At 39.9% G+C, this 26032-nt stretch overlaps 2 protein-coding genes across 8 annotated transcripts in view; both read right to left on the bottom strand.

Moving 5' to 3' along the window:
* Positions 1–16459, bottom strand: part of pde1cb (phosphodiesterase 1C, calmodulin-dependent b) — a 116887-nt gene extending 100428 nt beyond the window's left edge. For 2 of the 7 annotated variants that reach the window (XM_026151008.2, XM_026151009.2), the window contains exon 1: positions 1430–1801. In XM_026151008.2, coding sequence (XP_026006793.1) covers positions 1430–1511 — 82 coding nt within the window. In that variant the 5' untranslated portion in view covers positions 1512–1801. Of the gene's footprint in view, positions 1–1429; positions 1802–15817; positions 16156–16250 lie in introns of those variants that run through there. The other 5 variants (XM_080293283.1, XM_026151007.2, XM_026151003.2 and 2 more) reach the window with 5 other exon arrangements.
* A 2704-nt stretch (positions 16460–19163) lies between these two features.
* viml (vimentin like) lies at positions 19164–24375 on the bottom strand. The gene is made up of 9 exons (XM_026150165.2): positions 23756–24375; positions 23416–23476; positions 21580–21675; positions 21147–21311; positions 20425–20550; positions 20010–20230; positions 19848–19891; positions 19686–19771; positions 19164–19588 (listed from the first exon to the last, which is right to left on the bottom strand). Exons 1-9 carry the CDS (start codon positions 24280–24282, stop codon positions 19547–19549), a joined length of 1368 nt encoding a protein of 455 aa, XP_026005950.2. The 5' UTR covers positions 24283–24375; the 3' UTR covers positions 19164–19546.
* Between the last annotated feature and the right edge of the window lie 1657 nt (positions 24376–26032).

Genomic DNA, 26032 nt, shown 5'->3' with positions numbered 1-26032 from the left:
TACAGTTGTAGCCACAGCTGCCCTGGGGCAGACTGACAGAAGCGAGGCTGCCATATCGCGCCATCGGCCCCTCTGGCCAACACCAGTAGGCAAGTAGGGTAAAGTGTCTTGCCCAGGGACACAACGACCAGGACAGAGAGCCCAGGGATCGAACCGGCGACCTTCCGGTTACAGATGCGATTCCCAACCCCCTGAGCCACGGTCGCCCTTATAAAGCTTCTGTGCCAAACATGATAACAAACAGTATTATATTTACACATAGCACCACCACGTGATCACCGGTTAGTCCAGCATTCATTCCTACTACTGACACGTGAAGTAGCTGCGAAATGCACCACTATGTCCACCATTTAATCATTTTATTCCTCAGTAGTTGATGGCCAGGTTACAGGGATACATCTTAAAAAGCAAGTGGATAACACAACCAAGAATGAACCACAGGCAGCAAAGTTGCAGGCTGTACAAAAATAATAATAATAACAACAATAATAACTAAGCTTGGGCATGTATTAAGGTTGGCTTACAATTCTCAGTGGATTTGTCTCCACAGGCGACCACACTCCAAGTAATCATCTACTCGACTGTTAACGGAAAATTCCATAATGCAGGTTTAATTAAAATGAATATTGAATTCATAAGTATACACTTAGTGCAAACAGTGACAGCTCCGATAGGAGTGCCACAAAAAGTGTTGCGTGTTTTCAGCTTTACATAAAAAGTAAGTATGACAAATGAGAGAGATAGATAGATCTAGATCTATCTATCTAGATCTATCTATATCTATATCTATATATATATATAGAGTTCTACGCAGAGTTTCTAATTCACTTTGTTTACCAAACTGCAAGAGAGAGCATGACCAAGATTTTGTTTCTCATCACAACACGTTCCCACATGACAAAAGGTCAACACTGCTGTGTATGAAACAAACTTATTCTCATTAACTCCCCCCCATGTTATCTGAGGACACAAGTCTTCTAAGGGAACACACCACAGAACATCTTCAGGACACTATTTTTCACATTGCTTCAACACTCAATACTGCTGGAGTTTTCACAAGTCCTGGGAAAACTAAAAAAGGCAAGTGGCACATAAGTTCATTAACACTCTGGTTGTCAAGACAATAGAATGAATTCCTGGTGACGTCAGCTGCACACAGCTTTAGTCTGAAGTCCCCTTGTTTCCATGGTGTACAGAGGCAAGCAGCAACTTCAGCAGAATGGACTAATGTGTCGAATTGTGCAGAGAAGCTGAAATGTGATGATGTGTTTAACGATGTCTCTGTGCTGGTGCCGAACGCCTCACTGCACTGCCTCGAACTCTCTTACACACCCATATAATCTGTTCCACTCACACACGCACACTTTCGGGCTCCCCTGCAAACACACTTAACCTTTGCTCGTGCTCTGCTTGTTGCTTACATGCTTACCTATGGTGATGTTAAAGCCATCAATGCTGAAGGTGGCACTCCGACCCTTCCTGAATCGATGCTTTTTAGAGTTGGCTTCCATCGCGCTGTCACCCTTCCTCCTTTTAATCTCGTTTTAATGCCTCTTGTCACTTGCAGTGCGTTGTTTTAGTTTTGTTTCAGTCCTCTGACTCCATTTAGTGCCGAGCGCTCGGGGAGAACTGGCAAAGACTCACCACTTCTCGTTACACACGCCGAGCAGGAGAATTTTCTCCACCCCCTGTCTTTGTTGTACATGTCTTTCTCTCGGTCTGTCCGTTTCTCACCCCTCAACAAGCTCATTTCAAGGAGCTTATGGCTCTTGGTTTGCTTTTCTTCTCTCTCTCGATTTCCCTCCTCCCCTCCCTCCCCACTCTCTCTCCTTGTCTCTCTTCCCCTAGAGGTACAGTAGGTGTCTGTGGTGGGTGGTGGTGGTTGGACAGGACCTCTCTAGAGGTGTTTAAATGAACGTGACTCCTCCTACTGTCAACAATTTTTAGCAAAAGCTGTGGAAGCTCGGATTTGGCCTATTAGAGTCTCTTCTAGTTGTGATCACACACCCTCAAACACACAAAAACTTTGGTGCACGAGTCAGGTAGGGAGTGATTATATGTTTTTAGTCAAAGCGAGATCTCAACGCTTGACTTTGCTCTTTATTTTTTAGCAGTTCCATGCTTCTCCACAGAAAGCCGAAGGCCATTACAAGTAAACGCGCACGTTTTTTCTTTTGACAGAAAAAAAACACAGTCTCATCATTATCCCTTTAATGGCAGCGTTTGTAAGAGCAGACAAATTGCTTCAAATGTATTTATTTTTCCCCTTTAAATCCCAGTAGATTAATTGACACCGAAGCAAGGACGCTGCTTTGTTTGTTATCCAGGAAAAATCCTCCCTTTGTGATTCTTTGAACAGCATTTCATTTTACCAGTGCAGTGTGTGTGTGCTTATACGCACGCACACACACACACACACACACACACACACACACACACACACACACACACACACACACACACACACACACACACACACACACCTGATTAATAAAGGATAAAAAGCTCCCCATATTAGCACCGTCTGACATTTAGTTATGGAATTTTTCAGTGTTTCTTCCCCCCCCTGATTAGTGCCTGTGAGAAGTCTTTATGAACACTTCTGGCTTGATCTCACACCCTCTCTCAGATTCATTAGTTGTGCCTATAAAAGCATTTACACAGATAAGAAAACATGTCTTTCAACCCTAATTTTGTTCTTAATTTAGGTAAATAGATATTATCTGTAAACATTCTGCTTACGGTGTTCATTGTTATTAAGGATTGTTGCAATAAAACAGTCCAAATCTCTTTTTTTCTTTGCACTTTTTCGAGAAAGCTAATATTGATCTAACTTTGTTCATTGTGTTTGTTCCTTTCCCCTTTGTTGTTCCACTTTCATAATAACAGACACAGTCATTGTCATTTAATCCAAGCAATGTTAGGCAGGGGATTTGGAAGCATTAGCACGCCACTGCTTTAATAATAATAATAATAATAATAATAATAACAAAAAAATTAATAAGCAACCTGGGCATTGGAAATTATTTTTTATGCAACAAATACATAGACTGTTCGTTTTTTTTCCATTCTAAATTATATGCAGTATAATTGCTGGTCTGATAACAATTAGGGGGAATTTTGTTTGTTTGTGTTTAATTGCATAACGTGCTATATTCATAATGGCATAGACCGTGGCTAACTGTAACAGCATAGATGGGCTTGGACAACAAAAATATGTTGTTTAAAGTCAGAGAAACACCATGGTTTCAGTTACCTACAATGACAACAGCCCTTTCCTAAGAGCTAAGTCAAATGCACTTCTCAGCTTATTGCCAAATGTATTAATTGGTTGTGTTTCCTTTGTATTTTTTTTTTTAAATGTAATCTGACAATAATTACTAGTTTGCAATGAATGATGCATGATGCCTGTGTGCCAAAACACCAAAATGCTAACACCTACTTAAAAAAAATCTGCACACCAATCATACATGCAAGACTGAAAATGAGTGTGTAAAATCAACAGGTGACAAATCACTCTTTGTTATACAAGAATTTTGTAAAATAAGGACACACGGTGTAATACTGTCAACAATAATTAATGCATACTTTCTAAATGATGTAGCAGTTAGAGGTGCACGTATTTCATGATAGCATCTATATTTGTGTGTCTTGTGCCACTAGAGCTGTATAGGAAGCACATGTATCACGGAGAGGGGTAAAGACAGATGGTCAGCAGTTTTTTGCAGCAGCAGCAGGCAGTTTTTTCTGACTTAACTGTAAGGTAACAGCACACAAACTGTAGCCATATATTTTTGGGGGTTTTTAGGGTTAGCCATGGTTGGGAAGCTTTTATTAAACATCAACATATTGAGTTTTTGTCACGTCAAGTAACATCCTTCAGTTCACCTGTTTCTCCTCAACTCCACGTGCGTGGGAGGGGGCACACATCGTGAAACACAAGCGCACATACAGAGACAGAGAGAGAGCAGAAGAGAGGAGAAAAACTAGTGCAGTGCATTGCAATGGCAATACAACAAAGCCAATGAGTGTATTACAATATGCAAATAATAGTGAGCATCTATGTTTTTTTAATTTACATAGTGAAAAATAGGATTATTGTTTTATAATAGGAACGGTATCTTCTAATACCCAAAGGATCTGTATCGGTACAGTCAAACAGCTATCGATCACAATCAGAACATCCATCCAATTACAAGAAAGACAGTTTGAGTCACTCAGCTCGGTTTCAGAGGACATATTACACGGCTGTAGGATAATTACACTCCATCTCATTTTGTTGGTGAGCTACAGTAAGAGCTCTTTACGCGTTCCTTCTGCTGTCACCTTGCTCTCCCGAGCCTCCAATTCATTCCACATGTAGCAATTTGTGAAGATCCTAATTTTGTAACACTCTCACTGTGGGTTCCTGGGCAGCTTTCATGTTAATGAGGGCATGTGTGGGAATATTGTAGCTTTGCTACTCTTTCCTTTTGTCAGTGGACTAAATAATTGTTTTTGAAAGGTTCAGAGCGGTTACAATATACTTTCAAGCCTTATTCAGTGTGTTTGAATACACTGTTTAGTGCAATAAAATGTAATTAACAAAATTATATTTCTGCCAATGCAATGACACTGCTCCTTAAATAACATGCCTAACAGAATATGTGAAGTCAGTGTAAAGGTGTTAAATGCCAGGATTCTCTTTGAGAGCGTGTTGCATGAGAGCAGGTGTTTTTATATCATGGTCAAAGTGTGCTGCATTATATTCAGATCTTGCTGTTTAATGCATTCAGGGGTTACAGAAGTTAGAGAGGAAGTTATGTAACACACTTAACTGAAGAAGTGGGCCTCTGCTTTTATTTTCCTGATATTTTAGGAGGCTACGTGCTGTTCCACACCTGTGCATCACCCTATAAAAGTTGCTATGCAGCCTTTTATATAAGCTTCGATTAAAGCCTTAGTACAAATGCAAGCATGGTGGAAGCTTTACGTAGTTTGTTTGTAAGATGCCGGACAACTTTCTCATACATACAACTTGACCCTAACTTGTGAGTGCCATTCAGATTTAGCTGATAATCTTTACACAACAGATCTCATTATAATCATTTTTGTCTTCATCTCGCCCTATCTGCCACACAAATTCTCTGCATGTCCTCCTTCATGATATCCAGGAATGTTGTTTGCGGTCTTCCTGCCTGGCAGCTCCATCTTCAGCATCCCTTGTCCAATGTATCCATCATCCCTCCTCTGCACATGTCAGACTGTTTAACCTCCAAAACACTCAACCTGAACTGTCCCACTGATGTACTCATTTCTGATCTTGTCCCGCCTGGTCACTCTCAATAAAACTGTGCCACCACCAACTCAGCCTCCTGTCTTTTTGTCAGAGCCACTGTCTCCATACCATACATCAGAGCAAGTCTTACAGCCGTCTTGTAAACCTTTCCTTTCACTCTTGCTTTGTGACTCTTCTGTCACAAATCTCCCCTGACACTCATTTCCACGCACTCCACCTATCTGCACTCTATTTTTCACCTCTTTTATACACTGTTCACTGGTTTGGATGGTTGACACAGGTATTTAAACTCATCCACCTTCATTATCTTGACTCCTTGCAGCTTCACTGTTACACCTCTCTTCCTCTCATTCAAAAACAAAATCAAAGTGATAGCATAGGAGGAGCCAAATCAACACTTTGCTTTACTGACAAAAGAATGCACTTCTGAGCTTAGAAACACCAGTGTTTTCTTCTGTAGCCTATGTGTCCACCGAAAAAGATGCTGGTAGATGATTACTGGATCTTTTCAGAGCATCCAGCCAAGTGGAAAACATTTTTCAGGCAGTAGGCATATCATTATCCAAGTCTAACATAACGAGAAGACTTTACAAGAAAAAAAAAAGAAATCTAATCACCCTGTACTGGAATGACAAGAGTAAAAGAACGCTTTGGGAAAGGCTCACTCTATGAGCCCAGTATACTAAAAAAGCACAATTTCTTTAAAAAAAATGTGTTGGAATGAGCATAGTTAACATTCATAATGGAAGACAAGTCTCTAATGATAGAACAGAAGACAGAAGCAGGTGGATACATGGATACATGTTTCTGAGACTGGGATACAAATGAGCTCAAAACAGTAGGTGATCGAACTGGCAGCCAGAGCAAGGAGAAACTGGAGAACTATGGCAAATAGCCAACAGACATAAGAGGCCACTATGTGGGTGGGTTGCAGGTAGGGAGGACAGGGTATTGAGAGGAGGAAAAGGCAGGCGAGACCACTCTGGAGGTCTACCAGGAGAAGCAGAGCAGACAGGCAGTTCAAGTTAAGAAGATGGAAGCAGCCTGGAGGCTGAGCATGTAGGCTGGACTGCTCAAGTGCAGCCTAGGATCAGGAGCACAGGGGTACTAGATATCTCGTGTGCACCTCAAGAGCTGACGCAGACTATTAACTGGACCAAAGACGGGCATCGGGTAAAGCTGACCTTGAAGAAGGAGCAGGTTAGGGGTCAGTATGAAGTGCTATTAATCTCCAAGGAACTGTTAATAGTAAAGATATAGCTCCTTCTGTATATGCTGATGTTACCTCCTTAAGAAACAGGACACAGGAGATTAGATTAGGAAGCTTGAGTAATGAAGCTTACAATATGCCTGTGTTCAACAAGGTAGCGCTGTATTCACTCATCTGGCTGCATTCATGGGAATTCAGGCTGCTAGTATATTCTTTAAATCACTTCTGCTTTCCCACACTGGCAACATCAATTCTGTCATTGTCACTTTCACCGAATATTTTACTGGCCCACATTCTGTGAGCCAATCGTTATCCTACTTCCTACAATTGTTGGACGTTTTGCCATGTAGCTTCATCAGTGTCCTTCAAATAATCTCTCAATTGAAGTAAAAGATTGAAGGTAATCAGATAAGATGGAAGTGAACAAGTGGTTAAATATACCCTGAAATGACTGATGGAAAAGTAATAGGTCATAATGAGAGAGGAACAGAGAATCACATTAAAATAAAAAAATAAAGAAAACAAAAAAGCAACTAGGCCTAGGGGAGACCGGGGATAGTTGTAACGTGGGTCAGTTGTAACACTTCCAATTTCTTCAATCAGGGCTAAGTTTCAAATGATGTGACTCATCCTGTGCATGCCCAATTCAGTTCTGCTATCACATGTGAAAAATCAGCACATTTTGTCAAACACAGACAATTTAACACAAAAAAAAGTAATTTGTATGCCAAAAAGTAAGTTTTTCTACTTTATTTCAATTTGTAATAGCATTATCTGCTTTGCAGTTAAACTCATCAAACTTAAATTGTGTTATTTGTATGTCTATGGGGATATATTCTGTGTAGGTCTTTAGTGCTAATGTTTTAGCCGTTGGCTGTAATGTTAGCTAGTTCATGGCTATAGGAGTCTGGGTCAGTTGTAACAGCAACAGTCTGGGTTAGTTGTAACAATAATGCAGATGTTACAACTTACCACACTATTACTTTAACTTATATTAAACAAGTTGGGGCAACGACATCAGCAGAGAGAGGTTCACTGGTCGCTTTTGTATATGCGGTTAATGCCATTGGCAACACAATTCCTCCACTGTTTGTGTTCCCACACATACATTATGCAGACCACAGTGTCAGAGATGGACCAGCAGGAAGTACTGGTAGTGGAAATAAATCAGGATGGGTGCAAGAAACAGATTTCCTCATCTTTCTGAAGCACTTTGCAAACCACACAAAGGTATGATAAAAAGTAATGGAATTGCGATGCTGGTGAACAACTACATTTTTTCAGCTTCATTGTTATGTTCAAAATTGGTGCAAGAGTTGTAGGTTCTAATGCCCACTGAGCCAATGAGGCCAAACTCAAGGAAGACCAACCAAAATTAATGAAATATTCAGTTGCAGAAATTTCCATAATTTGTCTTTTTTGGGGGGTTGGAATATGTTCAAAAGCTAGATTTCTGCATTCTGTCACACACACACACACACAGCTACACAAATGGCTCTAAGTGCATTCATGTGTTGAATAAACAAAGATTACATGTTAATGTTTTCTTAGTACCCTTATTTCATTGTGTTACATTTTACCCCAGGATATGTTACAACTAACCCAGACTATGGGGTTAATTGTAACATTTCACTCTTCGTGTTTGAGACCATACCATGCAATGGGTAATTGTTCTGCAGAGAAAATAGCTGCACTATTTAATAGCAGAGACATGAAAATACTTTGCATTACATTTTGAATCCACTACCTTAAAAGAGCTTCAATTTACAGACAGAAATGTCAAAAATGTTACAACTATCCCCGGTCTCCCCTACTCCAGGAAACAACAATTAAACATCAGTCAAGCACAAAATTAACTTACAGCAGTGCTTAATCTGTAACTCAAAATACTGGCAATACATTAACAGTGAACAAGTGAATACACTAAGAGAATGTACCTGCTTTCTAACTGTCTATAATTCAATACATCCTTCAAACGTTAGACACAAACCACCATAAAAGAAGCCTAAAAGTGGTTATGGGAAAAGTGAGGCTTTCTCTACATTGACACCTACTGGCCACTTTTTGCTTTGCTATTGTCACTACTACCACTGATTCAAAACAACAGCCACCTCAAGGTGGTTCAATTGTCAGATAAAGATCCAAAAATATTAGATATAGGCCCAAAAAGCCCTTTGAGCAAGCACTTGGCGACAGCAGAAAGGAAAAACTCCCTTTTAACGGGAAGAAAGTTCAGTAGAACCAGCCTCAGGGTGCTGCAGGAAAAAGAGGCAAAATATAGGAGAGAGAGCTAGAGTTGAATCATTTCTAGATAAAGATTGCACAACTCTAAACAAAGTAACATATAGACCAACGACTGCAGGAACCAGCATGTGAGCAGACACATCCTTAAATTTGCCAACGACACCGCCATCATTAGTCTGCTAAATACTGAGAATAACACTGAGAATTCCAAGGACGTGGTGATCAGTCTCAGAAAGCCCCCTCACCCTCGACTGCAGAGCAACATCAAGAGTAAAGCTACTGAACAGGTGGAACAATATAAATAGCTTGGAATGGTCATTGATAATAATTGAAAATTTGACACTAATGTGGAAGCAGTGGTCAAGAAGCGCTAGCAACACCTCACATTTTTGAGGAAGTTGCATGTTTTCAACGTCAACAGAATTATGATAACTCTTTCATTGAATCAGTTTTACCATTTTCAGCTATTTCCTGGCTTGAAAAGGAACAAAGTGAAAGTAGCCAGTAAAGTTACAGGTCTCCCACAGACCACACTGCCTGCTGTATATGAGCAGCAGGTAGCGCGAAAGGCCAGAGCTATTGTTGAGAGCCAGACTCTCCCCCTGCACAGAGAATCTGAACTGCTTCCTTCAGGCTGCAGATACAGAACACCAAGAGTAAGGTGTAACAGGACCAAAAACTCTTTTGTTTCCAGTAAAATAGCAGTCCTAAATCGGTTTGTGATACCTCTACATTACCTTGTACCATTTTTGTGTTTTTACAAATTTTTACTGGATAAAAAAAAAAAAATCACTGATTGTGTATCATTTTTCATATTTTTTATAATGTGGATGTGAATGATTTCTCGAGAGCCAGTCTGTAAACCAGACTGGGTGCGTATTGTGTTACGTTTACTCTGATAACCACACAGGTTTTGTGGGTTTGATTGTCTACGCCATTTGCTGCGTGTAGCCAAATAATCGCAGGATTTTTTTCTTTATGGTGAAATGAATTGCAAATGAATGTATTGTGTATGAATGAGTGAAAAATCAAATAAGAATGTCCTACGTATAGGACAATTCAAAAAGCATGTTCTACAACCACTGCTTTGAATCCTTGTCAAGATCCATTTTTTAAGGGTCTTTATTAGGGTGACATCACTATCACTAGGCAACGGGAAGACCTTGAAAATATATACTGCACAAAATAAGACAAAAGGTTAATATTGCTAGCTCTGTTTTCTTAAAGATTATTTATTTGGGACATTTTTGCCTTTAATGGACAGCTAATTCAAAGCTAATTTTATTGTCATCTCAGCCAAATACACATATGCAAAAAGACAACATTACAAAGCTCCAACAAACAAAACCAGATATTGTTCCAATAGTCCAAGTACAAAAAAAGAAAATGCAAAACAAATACTCCAAAAATATGTTTCTTTTATTACACATAGTATGGAATGAGATTTGAATTGACCAAAGATGTCCTGGTTGTATGCAAGTACTGTGCAAGACACACACACAACAGTGCTTGTTCTACTTTACTAATTCAGCTTTGATATGATTTTTTGGATACGTATGCATGGAGAAGCTGACGCACCGGACCTTCATCGGCTCATCACGCCGCTCTGCATAAGTAGTACTGGGTCCTGAGTGTTGTTGTTATTGTGGGTGATGTGTCCGGCTGGCAGCGGGAGAGCTGCAGCCGAGTGTGTACAGCAACCGTGGTGAAATAATCAAGTATGCTGAAAAGCATGAACATGTCATCAGGTCTGCCGTGGTTTGTTACAATCGATTATGTGAAAATAAACTTTTTTTCTTCTTTTTAGCAGACCTGTAGTACAGTGGATTGTTGACAACAGAAACACACCTGCTTGCTTTGCTGATGTCCATTAATCATGAACTATTGCTCAACCTTTGATCAGGCCATCAAACAACAGGACAGGCCATCACTCAAAGACTTTAATTAGTGGTGAAGATAAAGGGAAGCTGGGGACAAACTAAAGGGCTTAAAAGCAGTCTGTTGTACTAAATTGATGTTTAAACAAAACCACCCAAAAAGAAACACTTTGTTTCTGTGTGTGTCTCGTTGTATATAACTAAAATATATGATGATTTAAAAAAAAAAAAAAAATCAATATAATTACTTGCTGAATTATAATTGCATGAGATTTTTTTCTAGATGCTTCAAATTTACCGTCATTTTATTTGATCAGTTTTGAAACTTTTCGATTTCGTAATCTGTCCCAGCAGCACATCACAATTCTTGACAACAACTGTGCGATCAGATGGAAAAACAAGCTCATTAGAGATGCGGAATGACATACACTTTGTCAGTCCCAACACCGCTGTCACCACAGTGACACACTCATGTAATTAAGACACACTGGGTGCAAGGGAGCTTGTCTTTTCCCCTGCTAAATACTCATTAGAGGCACCTTTAAGGGTAATGTTAGCCTGTGTTGCAAAGCTGAGGGAAATGAGCTGACAAAACAGAGAGCTCCATGAGCTGTCATCTGATTTCTCCTGCACCAAGACCCTGAAGAGAACAAGGAAAAGCAGTCTTAAGAAACAGAGTCCACCATTTTAGCTAATGATTTTTGCACCAGCATGGTTCCATATCAAAGACGCAAAACTAGTTTGGTGAGAGTAAGGTCAGCAAGGAAAACAAATATAATCCTTTTGATTAGAGGCAGACATCTTTCACATCCTAGACATCATTGCGCCGACAGACCAAAGCGACTAATCTGCGTTATATGGACACAGCGTGAAAACCACAGCAGTTCTGCACTTTATGAAAAAGTCACGTCCAGTTTCTTCACAATTTGGAGACAGAGCAGACTGTGCAAGCTGTGGAGCAGTGGCCACAAAGGAAGCAGAATTTGGACTGCATGACCGAAAAATCCTCAGTGTTGGCAGGAGAAACAAAAATTAATATTTGCTTAATAGTTATCAAATACTAAACTGAATACTTTAAAACTAGAGTTAGTAAACAGACAGAATTTTTTGATACTTTTTAACTACTGCTTTTCCTACTAAATAACAGCAAACAGCTTTGATTAAACCATTTAATACTTTTGAGACAGTAAGGAGAGATTATAACTGACTATTAAAAGTTTAACCACAAATGGTGTGAAGTTGAGACACCACTTTTTAATGTGAATACCCCTCCCTGACTTACACACTTGCATACAGATAAATGCACATTAGATGCACAGTGGGGAGCAATGACAGTTTAGTGTTGCTAACTTTTCCACTGAACATCAGCTACATGTAAAGTAGTCTGTGGTTCCTAATTAATCCCTTCTCTCTTCATCTTTTCCTTGCACTCAACAGTGACACAGAGCTGCGAGGATGAAAGATTAGAACATACACTCCCCAGACATTTTATTAGGTGCATCTGTTCAACTGCCCATTAATGGAAATATCAAATCAGCTGATATCATAGTGGCGACTATGATGCAAACATGGTCAAGATGACCAGCTGAAGGTCGAAATGACCACCAAAACAAGGAAGAAAGATGATTTAAGAGAAACTGATTTGAGTATTTCAAAAACTGCTGCGCTACCGGGATTTTCTTTAATAACCATCTCTAGGGTTTATAGAGAAAAGAGAAGATTTTTAGTAAGCAGCAGTTATCTGGGTAAAAATGCCTTTTTGATGCCAAAGGTCAGATAAGATTGGCTAGACTGCTTCAAGGTGATAGTAAGGCAACAATAATGCAAGCAACCACTCAATCCCACCAAGCCATACAGACAAGCATTTGATGAACACAAAGCATGTTCATGACATAAAGCAGAACAGAAGCCTAGAACAGAAAACTGAGGCTGTAACCAAAAGTGGACGAGAGAAGACTGGAAAGCATTGTGTGGACTGATAAGTCTCAATTTCTGCTGCAACATTCAGATGGCAGCGTCAGAATATATGAGTATGAATCCATCCTGCCTCGTATCAACAGTTCAGACTGGTGGTGGGGAGTGTAATGGTGTGGGAGGTCATTTTTTAGCACAACTGGGTATTGTTGCTGACCACATCCATCCCTTTATGAGCATAGTGTACAAATCTTCTGATGACTTCCTGCAGCAGTATAACGCGCCATGTCACAGAGCTCAAAACATCTCGAACTGGTTTTCTTGAAAAACAGAGCAGGATGTGGGAGAACAGAAGACTCATAATCATACCTGCACCAACTGTGTGAAGTCATCATGTCAATATGTCCGAAATATCTGATTAGTGTTTCAAGGCCTTTTTTGAATCTATGCCATGAAAAATTAAGATAGTTCTGAAGGCAAGAGCGGGTCAAACTCAGTACAATCAAGGTGTACCTAATGAAGTGGTAGGCGAGTGTACATTTAAATTAAAGGCCACATTCAAGTTAAATAAAAGCGTTATATTTTCCAAGAATTTCTTGTCCATAAACAAAAAAAATATATCACAGTAATTACTTATGGACTTCTACATTTGGAAGCGAGTGATTTCTTCTTTAATTAGAATGTCATTATAGGAAAATCAGCTTTTTTCACGCTGCTCAGAAAAGTGTCCGATTATGTGGATTTAGGAATGAAATTAAGATAAGATAACCTTTATTAGTCCCACACGTGGGAAATTTGTTTTGTCGCAGCAGGAAGTGGACAGTGCAAAAGTTATGAGGCAAAAATTAGAATACAATAAGAATAAATACAGTACACAACTGTACAGAATAGAATAAAATAAAATACTATATACAGTAGAATAAAATAAAATAAATATACAATAAGATAAAAATAGAATACAAATACTATATACAACTGAGTAAAAATACAACGATGACAGAAAGGATTATTGCACTTGGTATTATTGCATATGTATGGATGTGTGTGCTTGATCAGTTAAAGTCTTTATTATGGAGTCTGACAGCAGTGGGGAGGAAAGACCTGCGAAATCTCTCCGTCTCCATTATATCTTAACACATGAAGAAAAAATCTCGGATAAAAACATGTCAATAATTTCTTGCTACTCTTCTACAAATCACGTTAAATCTTTTAAAACCTACAATCTTAAATGCAACTTGACTCCTTTATGTAATATGACTGATGTATGCTACAACAGCAGCTCCACCCCCTTTAACACCACTTGAAATCTTATGACCTATTTTTTGTGCTAGTCATAAAATCCGAAGGGTAATTGCAGTTCTTCAACATCAGATGCACGTGACTGTATGACTGGCTGTAAAATAATTCCTGGAACACATGTTGCGTAGTAATGATAAAAGCTGTTTTGGTACTGATGTGTCCATATTAATCATAGGGTGTGTTTGTCTGTGTGTGGTCTCATCTAGCCATGCTCTAAAGACCCAATATAAAACCTCTGCAGTCCCTTAACATTATAACTAGGCACTCTGATACTGAAGGGATCCAACCAGATAAGCATGATACTAAGGTTGGTGCTTATTTTATTTTTATTTTTTTGCCGTGTGCGTTTTGTTTTGTTTTCCCCCTCAGGAGGTAGCACTTGAGTGCACAGTCAGGCAGGAGACTCTTCAGCACACATAAACGTCACTGGGGATCAGGAAGGAAACTCAGCGGGAGTCTACACTGTCATATGGTCATGGAAACTGCCCAAAACAGGTGATATTTAAGGAGCCAACCAGGGAGAGGAATTTCCCTCGAGGACAGATATGCGAGGAGTTGTAACTGGAGATGGCAGCGGTAGAGCAAGGTGAAGATGCAGATTCACACTCGTCTGCAGAGCTGAGTAGGCATTAACCAGACAACACAAGCAGCTTCAGCAAGACTTTGTACATTTGTGCATGCTGTATATCTCAGCTGAAACACACAACTGCCAAACTGCAGGGTTAACATAAAATGATAGGACTGTTAGTTTTGTTTATTTCAGTCGGGGGGGCATCTCAAACATCAAAGAGATGCTTTGGTAGTGGAGATATGCTGCATTGAGCCTGGTCTTCAAAGAGCTCAGCATTCATTCGGTGAATACCTTTTGTCAGCAGGATATTCACACGATCCTCTGAAGTGACCAGTTGCTCTCATCTATTTTTAAAAAAAAATCCATGAAATGAACCACAGACATCTGCAGTATAAAGTAACACAAAAGCCAGGATGCCCCCCCCCCCACCCCACCACACCACACCACACCACACACAGAGAGATGTTGCTTTCACATGAAATGAACCTGAGAAATTCTATTAATGAAATAGCTAACCTGATCTATGGAGCGGTCACTTACTTTTACTGGCATTCATCAAAACATCATTCCCACCTTTCAGAGTGTGCAGTACATGGCACTCATGACCAAACCTCAGTGATTACTGCATGTCAGTGGTTTTCTAAGAACAGCTCTAGATACTTATTATTAAATACAAGATGAACCTAACGCTTCCAAAGAAGAAGCAAAATGGCCACTATCAGTGCTATGGTGAATGTATGAAGCATGAGGAAATTGTATAATAACTATTATTAAAACCATTTTAATGACATAAGCCTTTCACAGTAGTCCTATTAGAAAGTCATGCTGCAAAACCCTGAATGCCAGACCTTTATGTGGAGTATTTATCTTGTGTCACTGCTTGTTTTAAAAAACTTCCACATCGACCCTTCTCAAAGATTACCTTTTGGCAAGAAAACCACAGGTGTAATCAATGACATTAATAAGTGCAGCTGCAATTTAAATTAGCATCCAAATGGTTCTGCTATTGTACACCTGGCTCATTAGGTCTCTTAATTGAACTGAGCCATCATTAATTTCACTACTTCCACCTGTGCTTCTCTGTGTCTTAAAGAGTGATAGAAGAAGTATTCAGATCCAGAACTCACTATATAGATTGGCTCCAGCTGCTGTCTAACTTTATATTATATAATATAATTATATATATTATATTTAATTAAGCGCTATCTTTTATAAACTCCGTGTGTTTTGTAGTTGTCAAATAAGTGGAAAGCAAAATAATTCTGTGTGAAATTTGGAGAAGTTAAAGTGTACTTGCATAAATATAACTGGGTAAACTGTACTATGTGTGACTCTTAAAGTGGCATTAGTATGTGTTGTTCTCCACAACTTCTCCTTGTTATGTGCTATTATGTCGTAAAGCAATCGCATGCTGTGTAACTCACCGCTTTGTGGACTCTCGAAAGCCTTTTTCTTTGAACTCTGTTTGGCTCTGTCGGAGTCCTGTCTGCTCAGGACCTCGGACAGCGACTGCCGGGAGCTCTGCCGTGCGGTCTGGTTAGAAACGTTGAACCGTGTTGCCCTCTTCCTGTCTTTGCTATTGGCCCGGTCTGACTCCGGAGCGGACTGGCTTCTCTCCGGGTCATGGTTCTCCGGCTCTGAGCCGACTTTCACCAACGCGTTCCTCGTCCTAGTTAGAGCAGAAGTCACCGAACCCATCGCTAATTGAAAGTTAAACGTCTCAGTTGGAAACGGTTACTCTGAATTTCATTTTACCCAAAACCTGTTGAAAGTGGCCAACAGTGAAAAACATGTACTTCAGCTGTAAGCTTGGGACTTCATCGTAAAGTTACATTCAAAAGAAAGAAAACTCCGCACTTTGACCGGACCGTGTCTGCATCTTCCTCGTTTTCTGTTTCCTCCGAAAGACACGTCATCTAAAGTTCCTCCTCTGTCAACAAAAGCGCGGATCTCCCGGGACAGGGAGGCGAAAACAAACGGCAACAATTAACCAGCAAGGTATCCCGAGCTGTTAAAACAGCTGCGCTGACATAAATGTTAATTGCATCATCACAAATTACCTGTAGATTCCCTTCGTCACAGGCGACTTTAGTCCTATCTGCGAAAAGTGATCGCGAGATTTGGGCGTGGTCAAGAAAATGAAATTGTAGTTCCTGGCTACTTCAATTATTAACCGGAGGGAAGAGGGGTGCAGTTGTCTCAATCACTGGCAAACAGCAGTTAAAAAAAGTAGGCGATGTACTTACTTATTTATTTGTGTATTACATTTGCAGCAGCATTTCTATCAGTTTTTAATTAGAACCATGGGGCAATGATTGTTACACTAAGTTTAACTTTTACTAATTAATTTAAGTGCAAATAAGCTACATAGTAACCAACTATGTTTCTAAGATGAAATTAACACTTATTCAAACATATTATATGTTTGTGATGGAAGACCAACACACATGGTTAGGGAAGCATCAGTGTCACAGTGAAAAAAAAGTCTGCTGCAGGAGTCTGGGTACTTAATGCACTGAAATCAGTTGACCTCATTATACTTGCGCCACATTGACCCCGTTGAAAAACTATTATGTAACACTGTGGCTGAATGAGATGTTAACAGCTTCATGTTATAAGGTGACCTGAAATCCCAGTCTGAAGTAACTATACCTGCCAGATATGTCCTGGGGGTACAGAATATTATATTTCACTTGTAAGAAAAAAAGTGTAGTTTCCCAAACATTAAAGTAGATGATCCTTAAGTTACACTTCATAAATTAAAATGTGTCATTAAATGTTAAGGTCTAATTTTAAGATTAACTGTGTGTAGTTTTGTTATATTTACTTCATATATGTTATAGTTGATCCTATCTCAACCAGTCCAGAGCTTTTGATCATATCACATGACTTTCATCAGCAGATGACATGTAACTGTCACATAATTTTAGATTTTTAATTATTCTTTCAGAGCCTAAAACAGTACAAAAGAAGAAGCAGAAGAAGAAAAAGAAGTCCACCTTAGCTTACAAGTTTAGTCAAATACTATTTCTTTATTTTGGAAACAGCAGCTGACAAAATAATCTCAGATGCTATTGTATTTACTGGATTGAACTGAACTGAGTTGAATTGTGTCATAGTGGCCTGGAGCTTCTTCTGTCTCCGATCTATTCAGATCAGCTCTGTTTATCATATTCTGTGTTGTTTATCACTTGAAAAACGTTTCAACAGTAACTAAAATACTCCTGATATATGCCCAGGTGTGTGTTAATTAAACTTGTAATGTATTTTTCCACTGGAACTGTGACAGCGACTTGAATGAACTATCCCCTCAAATGTTTGTGGTCACTTAAAATTGTCCAGTTTTTGACAGAAAAGCACATTTTATCGACTAATGAAATAATTAGATTTTTTCACATGCAGGGATTAACAAGCACATTTGCAGCAGCCGTCACTCCTGTGTTCCAAAGGCACATTGTGTTAACTAATTTGATTTTACTATATTAAAAGGCCAATAGGCTGTGTGGTACCTGATGGAATAAATGCCGTTAGTTGATTATCAAAAGTAAAAATAAAACTATTGTTATGCTTAAAAATATCTCTATTATGTGTTACAGGCACTACAGCACTATACTATAGTTACTATAGTTACCATAGTATAGTAACTAAGAGGACTTCACTCTCAGATTGCAGGCTTACGTGCTGAGCCTTCAGCTTTTAGGCCCCTCCCCTATGGCACAAACTCTCAATCTGGATTTGGAAGACAAATACCCGACTTACATTCATACATTTAAAATTCAAAGTAAAACTTTATTTTTTCACAAAGCTTATAGTTTGGGTTGGTTCAGGTGAACCTAAACCATCCCTTAGTTATGCTGCTATTTGCTCAGGTCACTGGGGTTTTCTTTCTTCGCTTTATTGCATATCATTAACTTTTGTGTATTTCTAGTATACTGAGAGCTGTCTCCATTACACTGATTCCTTTTCCATGTGTAAATACTTTCAGAACAAAGGTGGTAGGGTGTGATTAGCTGAATCCAAAGACCTCACTGAAGCCCCTGAATATGAACTGTCTCTGGATGAAGCTCCTTAGTAAAATAGTCACTGATAAACATTATAGGCATATAATGTCTCCATCAATACTGCTTGTCTGATAACCAAATCATCACGACCTGAGAGGAAACCTTATGTTCAGTAAGGCAGTAGTTAGTGTATGGGATAACTGTCCATCAATACGTAACTGCACAAACAATTGTGCAATTTGTTTAAACACAACAAATTGCACAAATACTGGAAATGTTCCTCTCAATGATTGAGTTGTTTCATTGTGTTCTATTGAAGCCAAGCTGAATGAATTCATTAAGGTTCTTCTTTAAGCGATGACATGGAAGCATCCAAATGTGCATAACATATGCGGAATAAATTAACTAAACTAACAACCTAATAGTTAGGGTTATTTTTTTTTTATTTTGTCCCTATCCCGCACATATTTAGCATGAATATTTAGCAAGTATGTTTATTATGTTTGGAGTCTTACTTTGATTTTCAGAAGCATAATTTAACTTACCGTAACTTACTTTGCAAAAAATATTTTTAATCAAACTTACTATTCAAGTTTGCTTCTTAGCCTCAAGGACACTTTGACAGTTTGATTTACTTAAAATCAGATAAAAGAGATTGTTTTTCATGCAATGCTTTATATGTATAGCATTAGGTATAAAGTATTTTTATACTTTATAACAATAATGCACTGCAGTATTACAAGTATTACACCTTGTGCACAGTAGTGAGTAACAGTCTTCATGGTTTATTGCTGCATACAGGCAATTGTGACATCTTTAGCATACAGTTTTTCTGGTAAGTGCATGCTATATTGATCAAAAATACTACTTTGGTTACAAAGATAGATTTTTGTAGGCCTCAGTGAGAACTGCTGTGTTGTGCTGACTTCATTATTGTGTCTAAACAACTGTGACAAAATACTTGCTGCGGCCAAGGAAGCAAAATACAGTCTGTGTCAACTAACAGGCTTACTGGATCACCACATACAAAGGCACTTCTCGAAGCTGTTTGCTTTTTGTGTGTTGCTGGTTTGTTTGCTTGCTTGTAGCCCGAGTGAAATGTGTTTCTTCTTATTGCTTTTTGTTGGTGGTTTGGTAAAGACAAGGACATTATTAGTCCATGTCATCGTGGTTCTGGGTCGACTCGTTGATCACCTGAACAAGGGAGCAGATGAAGAGAGAAAAAGCGATGAGCAGGGATATATCTGTATGTGCCTGTATGAAGTGAAAGATCTCTTTAAGCGTATTCTACCTGACCATCCCTGGTCTCAATGGTCTTGATGAGAACTTTCTTGGTTGTTGTGGTTTCGATAAGTGGTTTGGATTCAACCATTGTTTCTAAGACAGAGAAGTATCGTTAGAAACTGGCAAAAACTGTAATTCCAACTGTAAAAATCAGCATGGGGAATCTTACCTCTCAGGTTAAGCGATGAGAAGTTTGGCAAGGGGGTGGAGATTCTGCAGACGGAGAAAATACAGCTCACTAATTAAGATTAGCATCTTGAATCTTGAATCAAATGAGTGTTCATATCTGTATTACAGATTAATGCATTTCAGAAAATGCTTCTCCCATCACCTGCTCTCCTCTCCTTCCAGCAGCTTTCTATAGGTGGCAATCTCAATGTCCAGAGCCATCTTGACATTTAGCAAGTCCTGGTACTCGCGGAGGTGACGAGCCATCTCATCCTTCATGTTGTGAATGTCCTCCTCAAGACGGCTGATGGTGTCCTGGTACCCACTCGTCTCCAAGGAGAAGTTCTCCTCCACCTCCCTCATCTGGCGCTCCAAGGACTCATTCTGGGATGGCAGCCAAGACAGAACAAAATACACTTTTGCAGTAAAAGTTAAGAAAAAAGAAATATTTTCCTCTCTGCTTTTCTATTTCCTTAACTTGTGCTCAGTTTCCCCCTTTGCTTCCAGTTTTACAAATGTTGAATATTTTTATATATATTCTGTATCGTCTATATTGCAGCCAAAAACTGGAAACTCACAGTTCCTTTCAGGGCATCCACTTCACAAGTAAGTGCCTGAACTTGGCGTCTGTAATCATTGGACTCCTGTTTGGCCACTCTCAGAGCTTCATTATTCCTGGCTGCAGCTTCAGTGAGGTCAGCAAACTGGCAATCACAGTGACAAACAGAGAGGAGAGACAGAGGAAAAGAAGGAAAAAATGAGAAATCAACTCTTCAATAAATGATGAGTCAGAGGCTGAAGGAGATGGGAGTACGGCAGCTTTCATAAAGTGTGTAAATTATGAAAGATGTAGCCACGACAGAGCCTTGCAGGGATTACCACTGTGGCACCAGTGCTCTGAGGCACTTTTAAGGTTACTGACTTTCCACTAGTGCTCAAACGGCAGGAAGGAGGATTGCTTATACCTTGCTAGTTCTCAGTATTCTAATGTATAATCAGTTTTTAAGATAAGAAAGACTAATCACATAATTTGGACAAATGATGTTGCATTTATACGGTGAATTTGTTAGCAAACACTTATTTTTTTTTACCTGTCAAACAAATACAAAGAAACATTAGTGACACTTGTTAGTCTTTTAATGGCCTTCCTGATAAATTTTGAGCCTAATATTTACTTGTTCTGTTGTTTGGTTAGATACATGGTGATGTTATGAATATAAAAACATAAAAAATTCACGAGTTGAAGGTGTAGTTCACGTTACTGCGCTTGGTTAGATATGCTTCTCTAAAATGCCTTTACCTTGGATTTGTACCATTCCTCTGATTCCTGGATGTTTTTGGAGGCCAGGTTCTCATACTGCAGACGGACGTCCCTCAGAGCCGCTGTCAGGTCAGGCTTAGCTATATCCATGTCCACCTGCACATGCTGCTGCTGCTGGATCTGATTCTGCAGCTCCAACATTTCCTGTAGCAAATTCAGCAGAGTCAGTTTATACAGTTAGCACAGAACGTTTTTTAACAGTTATTTTGTATGCTTTTGTGCAATTAGCCTTAAAGACTTACAAAAGCTTTGGAAACTAAACCCTGCTGATGTAGCGCTTGAGCAGATTAACAAATATTTCAAACTATTTGGCCCAGTTTTTCTAAAGGTACCTTTTTCCTCTCAGGCTGCACACGTGCAGTGATTCTGCAGTAGACCGATTTAGCTTAGGCAACAAAAAAGGAAGGCTTACCTCATCATGCAGCTTCTTGAGGAAGTTGATTTCCTCTTGGAGTGACTCCACTTTCCGCTCCAGGTCCAGTCTGGCGAGGGCAGCGTTGTCTACATCCTGTACGATAACACTGACTCTTAATAAGGTGACTTGTGAAGGTGACATGAGTTATGCATAATGTGCTTGCTGACAAAGAAAAAAAACCCTGTTGTGCACATGCTGTAAAAAGCCCTCACACAATCCAGTGCACAAAATGACCCACTGTATGGTTGATTAAGGTCACAAACACATGCATCCAATGAAAATCAACTGTGGGCACATGACATGTCCTTGCAGACGTTGTTAACAGATGAGTAGGTGTTTTCTCGTGTCGTTATACAATTCAGCAGCTGCATTATAGGCAGACATTTGCTCAAATACTTCACATAAGCACTATAATCAAGTTCAAGAAGAAAAGTGACTTTTTCCTCATCTACATTTGTTTGGTACAGTTATTTTATCTTTTGCTCTATGATTCCTGAGCTTAGATGGAGCATGAGTTTTCTCACTTATACAATAAAACAAACCAATGAACCTCTATAGCTGCTGGCCTGACAATCTTTGTGTGTGGGAAAAGGCTGGACAGAATTGAGTGAAATTTTTAGTACTGGAGAATACCCAGAACCACAACAAATTATTAAAGAGATTATTAATAACCTAACCTGCAATCCCTTGCAGTTTTCTCCAGTAGAATTCCAGATCTCCTACTGGTAACTAATTTGGCTTGTTATCATTTTATAACATTACTGAATAAAGTTCATAAAGCCATCTTCTGTTTTATCATACTTAATCATACATACAGACTGGCTGTGGCACCATGGCTTTGTTGGGGCGTTGGCAGGCTGGCAACTGAGGTATCAGCAAATGAAGCAGCTTTGCCTCTGCACTAATGCCACAAACAAAGTGTGCTATTCAGCAGGGGTTCCCAAACAAGCCCAAGGCTGAGAGAGTGACTGTCTGCCTGACTGAGCAAGAGCTGGCTGTGGGCTCTGCATTGTTGTCAGTGTGCCACTCAGGCAAGCCACGGGGACTTCCTTCCTCCCATTCACACAGACAATGCCATGACTGTGTAACGTATGTATCACTTAAAGCAAGTCCTAAAAGGTATATAATCATCATGAGTCTAACATTTAAACTACATTGGTGGGATGACAACTTTCTTTTTCACCTTTTTATTCCATGACAACCTTTGGAAACTGTCTGCATGACTCATCCCTGTGAAAACCAGTGATACGGAACAATCTCTGACAGGACCATAACAAGTGAGATTTTTCTGTGCTGATGCTCTCCCAGAACGAGACAGCCGGATCACATGGTGGCTTGTCTTCTCGCTCTGATAACCACATTGGAGCCACACTGTTGTTGCCCTTGTGTCCGGCTCATTCATTGTGACCAGTCAGACTTAAAAAGATCTCCTCTCGCTGCAGGCCTGATTTAACTCAACAGTCACAACTTAGCCTTTTGTACCAGTCCAGGGTCAGTCACTGCTCTACAGCTATTTTGATCATGCCTAGAATCTGCTGTTGTGCCATCAGAAGAGTGCATTCCTGTCTCCACAGCTCATGGGCAATAATTAGAGAGAGATCACCCAGAAAAGAAATGAGAAAGTTAATCTTCATATTAAGGATAAAGGTTTATCCGATTACTTTCACATCACTTTCCATCAGTTTGGTTGCTTAAACCTTAATTTAACCAAAAACAGCTGAGAATATGAGGCACTGTAGGTCTGCTATTGAGATCTAAGACACTTCTCTTTATCACCCTCAAAATGTCCATCTATTGCAGTTTTTGGCTGCTGTCACCAGTGTAGAGCTGTACCTGTCTAAAGCCCTGCATGTTTGCCTCAGACTCCTCCCGCTGGGAAATTTCATCCTGCAACCTGCAAAGAAAGGCATAAAGCAGAACCTTTATTTTAGCAGCCACTGTAAATATACACTTAAAAATCATTTGCGGCATTTACTTCTCCTTTAAGCACGAAAAACAACTTTTTGCGCAGTGCAGGGTAAGAATTTATGTTTACATACTTTCACTCTATACATAGTCTGTTTAGGCTCTAACTAATAAAGATTTATGTAATGTACCAGAGCTGAATAACAGTTCTAGACAACAAAAGAAACAATACATGGAGTTGAGGACAGAAAAGTGCCACGCCTCCTACTTCTCTCTCAGCCTGTCGATGTCGTCCGCCAGGTTATCCCGGTGAACTTCCACGCGGGCCTTTTCGTTGGTGAGCTGGTCCACCTGGCGTCTCAGCTCCCTCATCTCGTCCTCGTAAAGATCTCCGACCCGGGACATCCCTTTGCCCCGCAGCTGCTCCAGCTCCGCCAGCAAGATCTTATTTTGCTGCTCCAAGAAGCGAACCTTCTCGATGTAGTTGGCGAAGCGGTCATTGAGGGACTGCATCTGCGCCTTCTCGTTGGTGCGGTTCGTGATGAATTCGGTGTTTATGGCGTCAGACAAGGAGAAGTCCAAGTTCTCGGATGCCAGCCGGGGCATGGCTGCACTGCTCCGGAGCCTCTGGGTCTTCGACGCGTATATGGTCGGGGTGGAGGAGAGCCCGAAGGAAACCCGGGATGAGCGCACCGGGATCGAAAACTGGCGGCTCGAGTAGCTGGACCTTACGGCGGTTTTCTCCCCGCCGAACATCTTTCGGTAAGAGGAATGTGGACCTGATCTATAGGCCATCTTGTTTGTGTATTTAAGTACTAGAGCACTGTCGCCGATCTGGAATATATCTTGTTTCTATCAGCATCTGCGAAGAGCGCCTGGGAAGGCGTGTCCTAAACCGTTACTCATTTATAGTCTCCTCCTTATGCAAATACGTAACAGTGACTTGAGTGGCACATTGAGAATCCAATCGCAAATCAGAGCACACATATTTGCCTGTCAGACTCGCAGATATTTACACCAACTCTTCGCATACAGTAGCCTAAAGTAATTGGATTGTGCTGTTGTGTCCAAGATATTGATCCTGAAGATTTTGCACACATTTGAGACTACTCTCACCAAGTTTGCCCGAACTTTAACGCTCATCTTCATTTTTACTGGGACACCAAACATCACAATGAATGATTTTACACTCTCACTTACTGTAGATGAAACAGTGGCATTTTTAGCACCTCACAAGAGGAAAGGACTTTTTCATCATACAATGCTGAGAATTGTAAAGAAAACAAGTTAGGTTTTTTTTTTAAAGCAATGCACCCATGTCAGCACTAAGCACAGTCAGTGTATGACTACATGTCTAAGTGTAATACCGTAGTGTTTTACGTATGTCTACTGTTTTGGTGAAGGGTGTTTGCTTGGGTGAGAAATACAGGTCTAGTAAAGTATGTGCAAGTCAGCAGCCTCACACAACGGTTAATCAGGTTTAAAGAACAAGTCTGATGATGTCACACACTAATCCTAGGAGAGAAAAACAGAGAGCTTGGGGGATATGAGTCAAAGTCATTCAATACTGGCAGGTTTGCTGCATTCCTGAAGCTTTTGTTTGGGGTGTATTATTTGTCACCCTCGTCTCAGACTGAAATGCAACGAAAGTAATGAGATATTTCCGTAAGGACTAATCTTTGTGTCCAAAAGCTCTTTCCTTCTTTCCCCTCCTCTGTCTTTTGCCCTTCTCAGCGCACAGGGCTGTCAGTGCTGCAGTGCTGCTGACTTGCTGAGATTCAGTGATTCTGAGGAGAGACGCATGGCAGCAGAGCTGAGCCAATGACACCTAACACCTCCCAACTGTGCTGCACTGGTGCTGCTGAGCGTTATCTGCTCTTTAGTAAACATAAAATAAGTCCAAGATGAGAGATCAAATTGGTTTTAGTGACTTTTTTTTCACTAGATAAGACTGAATGCACAAATATCTCTTTCAGGGAGACTTTCAGATTTTTGGCTTGCGGGTGAGGGTGACTGCGGTTATCTGAAGCTGGCGTGCAGCCCCTGAGATATGACTGTGCAGTAATAAACCCAGCTACTCGGTGAGCTTGTTTGATCTTTGTGACGCAAACTTCAAATTATAGCCTGGCTTTGCCTAAGCAGATTGACTGTTTAAAGCTTTTGGTTTATTCTCATAGTCCTTATCTGTGCCATATTTGTTAAGACTTTGCACAGATGTTCTAGTCGACGTTTGTGCGAGTTAATCAAGTAAGAAGTAAATGGTGATTGTATAAATTGGATTTCACCTCTCTCATTTTGAATAAATTACCAGAACACACAAAATGTTTGCTTTTTGATTTTGATTTTGAATGTGCAGAAAATAATGTGAGTGAGTGTGCAGATAAATGAGAAAGAATCATCTGAATCTATGTTTACATGACTCTGGCGCATAACCTGAAAGGCACTGAAAAGCTTTATGTATGTATATTATCAGCAATATCAGGGGTCAATATTTTTTTTATTCGATTCAATTCATATTTATAGCATGAAATCACATTCACCTCAA

This window comes from Astatotilapia calliptera, chromosome 18 (assembly GCF_964374335.1).
Source record: "Astatotilapia calliptera chromosome 18, fAstCal68.1, whole genome shotgun sequence".
Taxonomy (NCBI): Eukaryota; Metazoa; Chordata; class Actinopteri; order Cichliformes; family Cichlidae; genus Astatotilapia; species Astatotilapia calliptera.
This window is presented reverse-complemented; position numbering and strand designations above follow the sequence as displayed.